Here is a 10,803-nt window from a genome sequence, read left to right as displayed (position 1 = left end):
TAAGGTTTTGTGGAATATTGTGATTGACTCCGCAATACTGTTCTCGAATAAAGCTGAGACCATGTAATTAATGTGTCTTTTAAAAAGAGGAGGACAATACCGACGGTCAAGCTATTTAATTTCATTTAATTTTCCATCCCATTTGTTTCGAACACTGCTTTCACTTCTGACACCGAGCCTTTGACTGTTCACCGTGCTTCAGTGCGCGCATTGGAATGGGATTCACCCTTACTTTTCGTGGGTTAGCAAACAGAAAGGAAATGTCTCCCGTTCCCCCTCTGAGAATAATTAATTTCACTTTGAGAACTTCGACGTTGAGCCACAGGATGAGAATGAGAATCGGCCCGACTGGTGTGAGAGATTTGGAGTCCGGACCCGTTATTCCCGGGTGGATGGGAACCAGTCACAAATGGCAACATTAATAAATAACCCTCCGCACAGCCGGACTTTGCATACGCCTATTGATGAAATTGTTCGCGTGTCGTTCACGCTCGTTGACTCGTGAAGCTGGGAGAAGAGAAGCCTTACAGAATGGAACAGTGGGATACCTTTACGTGGCTAGAGAGAGACCCCATCGCTGCCCCCCCTCAATTATGGCGCAGTGTCATCCCAGAGTCGCCAGGGCAGAGGTTAGCAGGTCATGTTCATGGCCTGAATTTATCGCCCACAGGTTGTTGTTCTCACTATCTCGCCCTCTGTTGAGACTTCCACGACAGATGATCAAGGGATCAATCGCAGTTTTATTACCTGCGGTGAAAAAGCGACTGAAGGGTTTCTTTCACTCTTTTCGAGATCACATAACTTGACTTCGTGAAATTAAGTAGGCCTAATAATGATAGCCTATACATTTTTCCATCGTCTATGGAATTTAGGCTGTACGAAATACTGAGTAGGCCTATACTCAGCCTAGTATACTAGTATTTCTAATACAGGCAGACCTATTGTAGCTTATAAGTAGAACTAGTGAAGTTTTCTCACGTAAAACACTGAAAGTTCATTCAGAGTATTTGAGCATCCAATAGTCAGCAATCTAATACAAATAGTAGCCTAACAAAAACACAGCATAAATGAAATGGTTTATTGCCTAATGTATTGATTCGTATTTGAATGTATCAATAAAAAGAAAACAAAATGGAAGTTTATAACAAGTATATACATATGATATAATAATGTAAAATATAAAATATGCTCTTAAAATATCAGGGCTCACCTGAAAAAGAGATGCCAGTCTCAACGTCACTTCCCTGCTTAAATAAAGGATGAATAAAAAAACTTAAATCATCTTAAAATAAGATTTATTTGAAAAAAATAATGAAATTGAAATGATCAAACTCAAAACTGTGGCAACTTAAACTCAAAGTTATGAAGGTCTGTGTTGTGCCATGTCACAGCTGAATGAAAACGTCCAGATTGAATTCGTGACAAGAAAACCACAAGTGTGAAATGATAAGATGGTGCTTATTTTGAAAGCTGTTGCTATTTTTCTGGTGGTTCTGGTACCTGCCCGATCTCAACCCGGCACACGCCGGGAGTCAATAGAAGTTAACAAGTCTTCCAAACATTCCTGCTCCTTTTGTTAAACTAGGGACACACAATGCAGCCAAACGGAGATAATAAAGAGCTTTGAAGTATATAAACCCAAAATAACGCAACCAAGTAGATTTAAAGTAGTGACTGATTTCCAAAAACTGGTTTGTAAAAGAACAATAAAAAGGGGAGAATTTATGGAGAAATTATACAGTGGATTTGTCAGTTAAAATATCGGAGCTGTCTGGGGTACAAAGCCACATGCTGAGGATTAATGGTAGCTCCAGACCTTTGATTCTGCACTCTTTTTTCTCTGCCCTTGACAAATTGGATTTTGGGGATGGGAAGGTCGCCTGGCCCATTGTCTCCTGGCCGTTTTTGGAGCAATTCATTATGTGCAAGGGTGAGGGAAAGTCTCCATGTGACCATCTCAGCCCGTTTTCTCCCCACAGCTGCCGAAAGAGCCAAACTCTCTCACACCGCGCGCATACTGCTCGCCCTTGCGCGTTAATGTGTCGAGGGGGTACCTTGCTGCTCCATTAGAAAAGCCGGATCACATACGCCACCGCATCACTTTGCGGGCGGAGATTGGCCTGTCCTCATCTCTGTGACTCCTTCTTGTCTCAATCAGTCACTGCGTGGTCTTCATGGTTCTCAAACCACTGCACGGAGAGCCAGCCATGCAAGCAACTCGGGCATCCACTACCAGTGTGTTTGCCGACTGCAGCATCCCGGCCGGCCTGCGGATAGGACCGGTGCCGGGCATCTTCAAACTAGGGAAATACGTTACTGATCGCAAAGAGGTCGTAACCAAGAGAAAGGTAAGCACAGTTTTTATTATGGCATTAAATATGATTTATTCCTAATTATTTCTGAAAAATATTTTTTTACAATTCTGCTTTTGTGGGATGATTTTTGCAGGCTTCCGAATTGAATTACAAACTAACGGAAGAAAAAAGTGTCTACAGTGGCATTCTAATAAAGATGATCCTGTTAAATTACAGATCATTCCATTATAACCATTATCACTTTTAGGCCTATATTAATACTCATATTATTATTTATGTATAAGACTGATATGAATAATGGATGAATTTCGAAAACATTATTTTCTTTCATAAGGACCTACATTTAATTATCAGGGCAGGTAAAGGGGACACAGTGATTTTTTAAACATTTTGAACCAGACCTGTCAAAGTTCATTGGGCCTTCGGTTATTAATTGGTTCGTGCTGTCAGGTTGGAAATAATTGAGTTATATTAGTGGGACGACTTGTCACTCTGTGCCTTTACTTAACCGCCCTAATAGGGCGACCTGGGGTGCTATGTGAGATTTCATTTCCTCGTCCACTTTAAATTTCACAGGCTAGTAGGCAAGTTATTAAAATTAACCATGTAATTTTAATGCACTCCGGCCATGGAAAGATGCTAAGGCATAGACCGCAGCCTCGAGGTATAAAATAAGAATATGGATAAGAAATGATAAAATATAGCCTATAGAAATATATAGAACATCTAAAATAACATTCCTGCAACATATCTTTATTAATACAATATGGAACTACCAGAAATGGATGCTATTTCTATTTTCATTTAATGTTTATTCATTGATTTAACATATTTTTTTTATACAGGCTAATTGTTTATTGGTGAGTTTATGGTCCTTAACAAACCAATAGATAAGTACCCTTCATTATAACTGCATTATAAATATAGGCATAGGCCTACGCCCTGCTGTCGTCGTTTGTGATTGATGCGGCTAAATGCATCGCCCTGGGCTCCATGTGATGCATCAGGTGCAATCTCCGTGTCAAATGTCACGCTTCAATCTTTAATTTGCTTGAACAGTTTAGAAACCCTTTGACACTTCTCAAATTCGTTTCCCATATCAACTCAATTATGTGTCATTCTCCCTGGTAAATTATCACCGCTGGTTAACATAGCGGATAAAGACGCATTCAACGCATTGCCACACCTCAAGGTAGACAGTAGCCTATCATTTAGCAGTTGGGCATAATAACAATCACATTTACAAATATTTAATTCACTATTTAATAAACCAATATTTCTAAAACTAAAGCCTTGAATGTGCTAAGCCTATACGAAAAGAAACACAAAGCTTTTTTATGCTCCAATTGCGGTCAAGCGTGACGTCACAATATCAAATATGAAACTCTGTTTCTGATCTATTCGTAAACTATTATAAACTGCGGCTGCCGGCCTTTTAGCGAGCTGTGATTTGATCGAACGTTATTATCAAATGGTGGGCCTTTATTAGCATAATTGCTAACGTTGAACCATCCATGTTGTGAATCTAGATTCGGCTGCTGAGAGGGGAAATCGTGGATGAATCAGGTTGCCCTGTGCCAGACTGGATTGGGTGCATCCGGGCGGCCAGAAACAGTCAAGAACAGAACTTGGAGGCTGTCTCAGATCTACCTGGTGGGCAGGTCAGTATTGTGCTTTATTTGAAAACGCATAAAGCTCAAGTCAATAAAAAAACTCAAGCTGAAACAGTTAGTTGCATGCATCTAACGTTGCTCTTTTACGTTAGATTTTCTATCGTGTGCTGACGGAGATCCCAGCAGGCGAGGAGCTGAGTGTGTGGTACTCCAACACTCTGGCTCAGTGGTGCGACATCCCTACCACTGCCACTCCAACACACGACGAGAAAGGTAAGAACACTGTAGAATGACCCTGTAATGGAACCATACACAACGATGAAAAAAGTAACCAAAAATTGATCATGGATATTTGTTTGCCGGTTGGTTCAACACGCTCAATGCACGATCGAAATCCACATGTATGATTATTTATTTTTATTTAACGAGGCAAGTCAGTTAAGAACAAATTCTTATTTACAATGACGGCCTAGGAACAGTGGGTTAACTGCCTTGTTCAGGGGCAGAACGAGAGATTTTTACCTTGTCAGCTCGGGGTTTCGGTTACTGGCCCAACGCTCTAACCCCTGTGCTATTGTCCAAACAAAAGTTTTAATAGAAATGGATTAGGCTACAGTATAGGCCTGATGCTGCTGCTTACTGGCTTTGACATTTTGTGAGTTCCATCATTGCACAGTTAAGTGACTGTCCAAACCTTGGCGTCCATTTATTATAATCCATTTCTGTGGAAAGGTTGTAGGCCAATATTTTCACGGTTGGCAAATGTGCATCCCCAGAGCATACATTTCGATTCCGGGTTAATTTGATGGTTTTATTTACATTAAAAAGTGAAATGGTCTTGTTAACTAAATAGGCTTGACAGAATTTCATTGTAAACAATTCAATAATAAAATTCAAATGTGTAAAACAGCCAGCAATATGCCCAACCACTACCTACTAAGCTTCGTTGTGCTAGTGTAATAAACAGAAAATAATAATAATAATAACTTTCCTCCCAAAAAAATATTATCTGGATATTCCAACAGTGGCGTCGATGCCATGGGCTTGTCGAATTATAGCCTAATCATATGGTCACCAGCAAAATATTCCGGTTTAATCAGAATACACCTAACGGATACCGCCTACTCAGGAAAATTCGATAACTGTGTTTAGATGAAATTATAATGCCTAGTCTAAATTCTTTCACGGATTTGCGATTTCGTTCTGTATTATGTTTCATGTTTTGTGTGAACCCCAGGAAGAGTAGCTACTGCTTTTCCAACAGATAATGGGGATCCTAATAAAATACCAAAATACCAATACCGATCTATTACTGCACTCGTAGAAAAAAAAGGTTCTGGATAGAACGAAAAAGGGTTCCATGCTTGCTGCATATATGGTACCCCTTAAGGGATTCTATATAGAACCTTTAGGGCTGCCATATATGAAGCAAGCAATAGAACCCTATTTGGATCTATCTATAATCTTTTTTTTCTAAGAGTGTGTGTAATTACTCTGTCTGAGATGAATTGGGCATGATAAATGGAGGGCCTGACAATCATTTTCAAGATATAGCCTACCAAAATTATATTCGACTGTTACACTAATTACAGTGACCGGCACATGGGATAAACCCGCAATTTAAAAGCAGGGATAGGCGTGTTTTAACAATCATCAAAGCAGACGATAGTAATTCATAGGGGGACAGAGGTTAACAAATGTCATCGCCTCATTAATATTCATGTACTCGAAAGCAAATGAATTCAAAAAAGGTGCTTTACGGTAAATTAGCTGGCTACATAAGGTATTGTTGTCTAATGAATGCTAACTTTTATGTGGGATGTTTATTGCCCTGATTTGTGGCGAAGCACTTTCTGCTGCTCTCCGTCCAATACACCGGGCGCTCCTTGACATACGCGTCCTATTATTTTGCGTTAACAGATGGGCCAGCCTTATTGTCTATTGCGATTTGCGATTTCAAGCAACAGCTGCTGTCACTTCTACGGGAAAGAGCACAGAGAAAGTCCCCCTATTCAACGTATTGGTTTCGGAGCGACAGATTGGACGGGGCGTTTGCTCTTTTGATGGTGATGATAAACAACAGCCCTATAAGGATTACAAAATCATTACATCTATATAATTGACCTCCTATTGTTCAACTTGTGTCATTGCTCACGTTTGATGAGGTGGATAGGGTTAATATACTCTGTCGCCTATTCAAAACATGAATCCCATTGGAAACGAGTAGATTCATCTCAAGGGATTTACCCAAAACATTTAAATAAGAAACGGTAAAGATCTGCATGTGGCACAAAATAACAGTACAGTTTGAGGTTACTCTAATAGACCACTGGGAGCTTCTGCAGATGGAACATCAGTCGTAAAGCACCCGATAATAGGCTTCTACACTCACAAAGCAATAGATAGAAATGTGTAGTAACACACATGTTCAAGATTGAAAGTGCTTTATTGACAGAAGTGGGGAGATTCAGGAATATGGAGACCCATCGATATAAACCGTATGTCTCTCTGCTTCTCTACAGGTGAAGAACGCTACATTTGCTGGTACTGCTGGAGAATATTTAAATATCCCAACACACTCAAGGCCCACGTCCATTTCCACTGCGCTCTGAGCAACGGGCGGAGCTTTGTGAACAGCGAGCAGGCCAGGAGCACAGACAGCTTCAGCAGGTCACCCAAATCCGGGGACATTCCCTACACCTCCGCCGCGCCCAGGAACGGCCACAACACCTCCATCTCAGACTCTGTCAGACGGACCGTGTCTTCCTCACCTTTCCTCAACAAAGTTGGCCTAGCAAAGAAACCCAGCTCTGAGGAGCAGGACGGAGCACTTGACATGAGCGTTACCTCGGCCAGAAACCACGGACATCTCATGGGCCTTGGCGCAACGTCTTCAATGTTGAGCAACATGGGGTTCCACCCAGGCGTGCGCTCTGCATTCAAGCCCATGGGCCAATCCAAGGTCCCCGCGGCTGACGTCTACAGAGAGGAAACTAATGGGAAGCATAATGGACTAGGCTTCAGCAAACTCTTAGGGAACATGAAATCAACGCGAGCCTTGAATGAACCTTTGACCGTAAGCCATCCCTCCAAGTGCGTCCATCCATTAGATTCTACATCTCCCGTGGTCCCGTGCGCAAACGCCATCAGGAGTTTTCCGTTAATACCTCATTTTGAGGAGACATCGGCTTTCAAGCACGTGGAGAGCCGGATGCACTCTGGACTGTCCCCCTCGCGCTACTCTCAGATGTCCTCTGGATTCCATTTTGAGAGGTTTTCTCTGCCTCAGTTTGATGGCGTCAAGCCATATAATGGAGATTGCAATATCCCCCTCATGCCATTCACCGTGTACAACGGGGAGCTGCTTTATAGTTCACCATACTACCCACTGAAATTCCATTTTAGCAATCTCCTAAAATACCCGGAGACAATGTCCTACTTTGGCGCACCTGCACTCAACCAAGACATGGGTTCAATAACCAACATTGACAGGGAGATAGCCATGCACACTCAACAGTTGTCTGAAATAGCCGTTGAAAAGAACCGAACCAGGCTCGACTCTATGCCCACTGCTAACACAGGCTCAGGGAAGCCCAAAAAGGGACACTTATGTCTTTACTGTGGTAAACTGTACTCTCGGAAATACGGACTCAAGATTCACATGAGAACTCACACAGGGTACAAACCATTGAAGTGCAAAGTTTGTTTTCGGCCTTTCGGTGACCCCAGCAACCTGAATAAGCACATCCGTCTGCACGCGGAGGGGAACACCCCGTACAGGTGCGAGTTCTGTGGCAAGGTGCTGGTGCGCCGGAGGGATTTGGAGCGTCATGTCAAATCAAGGCACCCTGGACAAACAATAAAAAAAGCTGAGGACAAAACCGATGGCATATTCGAGGATCAAGAACAAAAGAGCGACAATGACAGCGACGTTGATGTGTGCTTCACCGATGATCAGAGCGACCAAGAATCCAGTAAAATAGATGATTAATTGAGATTTTGACACGTATAGGGCTATGGCAAAGACGGCACAATGTTTTGTGAAATGGTTACAGGTTACCTGTACATATTTCTGTGTAATTTATGATTTCCCCAAGGAGCGAAAGTTATTTATGTATGTTTTATAGCTATTGAAAATGCAATTGTTAAAAAACAACAACATCTGATTAGGACTAGACAATTTTCAAATGACAGCTTTTTCTTTTACAACAATGTCCTATTCGTTTCAGATAAGAACAAAGTATAGGCAGTATGATTTCAGAATTGTATAATATCACAGCCGATGATAATGAATTTATTTTTGTATATGCTAATTGGTAGCCAATATGTTCCCCAAATAGAGGTCGGCTGCACTTTAAAACACTTATTGCTATTTTTTCATTCATTTCAATTACAATTACTTAAATGTTGCACTTTCTTGAATTGGCATTTAATTGTTTTTAGGGCAAAGTTGAAAAGGCTCAGCAAATATGTATAGCAGTTAGTACCAATCCATTATTTAAGGATCTTGTTTATACTAGAAAATAACATCTGATTTAAACAGCATCATGTACAAATGTAAGAATATGATATTTCATTGTTTAGTGAAAAAGTGTTGTATGTTTGTTCATAAGTGATATTGTATATTGACAATTTTTTCCTCTTGTTCATTGAGTTGTTCCTTTTTAATAAATGTAATTTAAAACTTTGAAATTGTTTGTAACTTGCTTGATTCAAATATATAGTCTACTCTCAAGCCTACTTGTTTATTAGGCTATCTAATGCACAGAAAATAAATTCCCCTCGCTTTTAACTGCCATGGTTAGTGTACTAATGAATAATTCGATACTCCACTTTTAGCCTACATTGTAGACAGGGTTATCAGGATGCTAGTCTCTATATTAACTGTGCAGTTAAAGTTAAGATTATTTCAGTTTGAAGACGTTTTTCAAATGGGGTGTCCTCTGAATTCCTCTGAGGACGCTATCGCACCCGGACAAAACGCTTGGCTGTACGCATTACAGTAAACCCGCAATATATCTCACCACTGTAGAGCATGGTGTACCCATTAAAAAGAAGAATTGACTAGTCGACAAGCGTTGGGCCGTATATAAAGTAGGCCTACTGGGTTCTTACCTTAGTAAATACAATATTAAATTTGATTAAAGAGGTTATATATATATTATATCATCATCATCAAAATGGTCTACAACCAATTGTCTGATCCAACAAGTAAGAGATTCAACAAAATCCAGGTAAATTGAAAACAAACAAAAACGTGGGGTCTGCAACAAGTAGGCTTCTAGATACATACTGGATACATTTTATTCAAATAAAAAAAATAATCGACATTTCATTAAGAAAATAAATAAACATGGTCCGTTTCCAACACATTCATGAATTTATACGAATGTGTGCTGAAATGCCTGGCTGGAAATGAAATTAAGTCAACCTCAATCTTGATAGAGAGCTAAACCTTCGACAACATGCACTATTCACGAAATAAAGTCAACTTCTCCTTATAGAGATAACGAACAGTTTTAACCGTGCAGTGAAAATGCTTCCTTCCTACATTGTGCGTAAAAGTGCAGTTCCAGGAACGTGTCTTGTTCCGTGGAAAGAGCAGATATAATCTTAAAATAACAGCAGGTCAGATTTATGGCCTGTTGTAAAAGGAACACTTAAAAGGGCACAATACGTTGATTTGGGTAAAAGATGACATCCAGAAAAGGGTTAGAACAAAAATATTGATGCATTTGAGACGCAGATCGTTCTAAAATAGTATAAAGTGAATAACACCCATTAAAAAAAAACACTGGTTTTCCCAGTTTGAAACAAAAGCCTATCAGACATTTTAACGACTCCCGTTCTCTACTTTTTCCTTTGCTAAAGGGCTTTGGGTCTCGTTTCCCAGTTGCGATGTAACTTAAGCATTATGATGATCGTACCAGATACATAACTACTCCCAGCCAACTTTTTAAGCGCGTTTCCCAAACAACCGCGCAGAGAGAACGTTCGCTAGACCATATGTTGATACTGATAGAATCGGAAGAAAAGCAGCGCTGTTCTCAGATCAGCTTTCTCCATTAAAACCTTAACATTATAATTATTACACAACACTGACGACGGATGAGTTCCCAGGGAGATATTACCACCTATGGCTGCAAATAGTCTATTGAGATGGCTTATCATTATGTCATATCTGGTGTAGGCCTAATTCTCCTGTCTTATCTGGTGTCCTGTGTTATCTTATGTTATCTTATGCTCCCTCTAAATCTCCCATCTCTCTCTCTCTCCCCTCCCAGAGGTCCATGCCTTAGGACTACCTTGCCTGATGACTCCTGGCGGCGCTAGAAGGGTGCAATTGCTGCCAGCTATTCAGGGCGTTCCTGTATGTGGGCATTCCTGCATCTACAGGAATGTATGCTTCTATTGGTCATTTTTTAAGCTAGGACAGGTGGAGGCACTCCAGTACAGTAGGTGGTGTTAATGCACAATAATGTTGGATGCCAGCCGATGATGAACCCCACAGAAGAAGGGGAGGTGGCAATAATGGAAGTTAGCTAGCTGTACACCGGTAGACAGTGTCCTTTGTCCCTGCCTGTCGGCACTGTTTCCCTGCAGTTCTGTTAACGACGACAAGGGCAGGTGTTCGGCAGGAGAGAGCAAAGGACACTGTGCTAGCTTAGTCAGCTAGTCCGGTACACAGTAGGCGGGAGGCGACACTGTGTGCTAGCTAACTAGCATGTTAGCTAGACAGGGTGTCCCAAACCATCAAGCTAGCTAACCCCAGCCTCCAGCCTGCTGTGCAAGTGTCGGTAACGGTGTCGCTAACAACTCTAGCTAGTCAGCTAGCACATGGTGTTGCTCCAGCCTCCCGCTTGCTGTGTAAGTGG

General features: G+C 41.1%; 1 protein-coding gene across 1 annotated transcript; it reads left to right on the top strand.

The window, feature by feature from the left end:
- Positions 1-1,957: 1,957 nt before the first annotated feature.
- On the top strand, positions 1,958-8,620 carry prdm13 (PR domain containing 13). The gene is made up of 4 exons (XM_014168699.3): positions 1,958-2,348; positions 3,845-3,976; positions 4,081-4,201; positions 6,451-8,620. Exons 1-4 carry the CDS (start codon positions 2,175-2,177, stop codon positions 7,917-7,919), a joined length of 1,896 nt encoding a protein of 631 aa, XP_014024174.1. The 5' UTR covers positions 1,958-2,174; the 3' UTR covers positions 7,920-8,620.
- Positions 8,621-10,803: the final 2,183 nt, after the last annotated feature.

The sequence above is a fragment of the Salmo salar genome, chromosome 02, assembly GCF_965601325.2.
Source record: "Salmo salar chromosome 02, fSalSal1, whole genome shotgun sequence".
Taxonomy (NCBI): domain Eukaryota; kingdom Metazoa; phylum Chordata; class Actinopteri; order Salmoniformes; family Salmonidae; genus Salmo; species Salmo salar.
Note: the sequence above shows the minus strand (reverse complement) of the source record. Positions and strands in the feature narration are given on the sequence as shown.

Excerpts from the sequence above, each read along its gene's own strand:
- prdm13 (XM_014168699.3), top strand. The coding sequence starts at position 2,175 with ATGGTTCTCAAACCACTGCACGGAGAGCCAGCCATGCAAGCAACTCGG. Across the intron at positions 2,349-3,844 it reads AGGTCGTAACCAAGAGAAAG|ATTCGGCTGCTGAGAGGGGA; the intron begins GTAAGCACAGTT and ends TTGTGAATCTAG. Across the intron at positions 3,977-4,080 it reads CAGATCTACCTGGTGGGCAG|ATTTTCTATCGTGTGCTGAC; the intron begins GTCAGTATTGTG and ends CTTTTACGTTAG.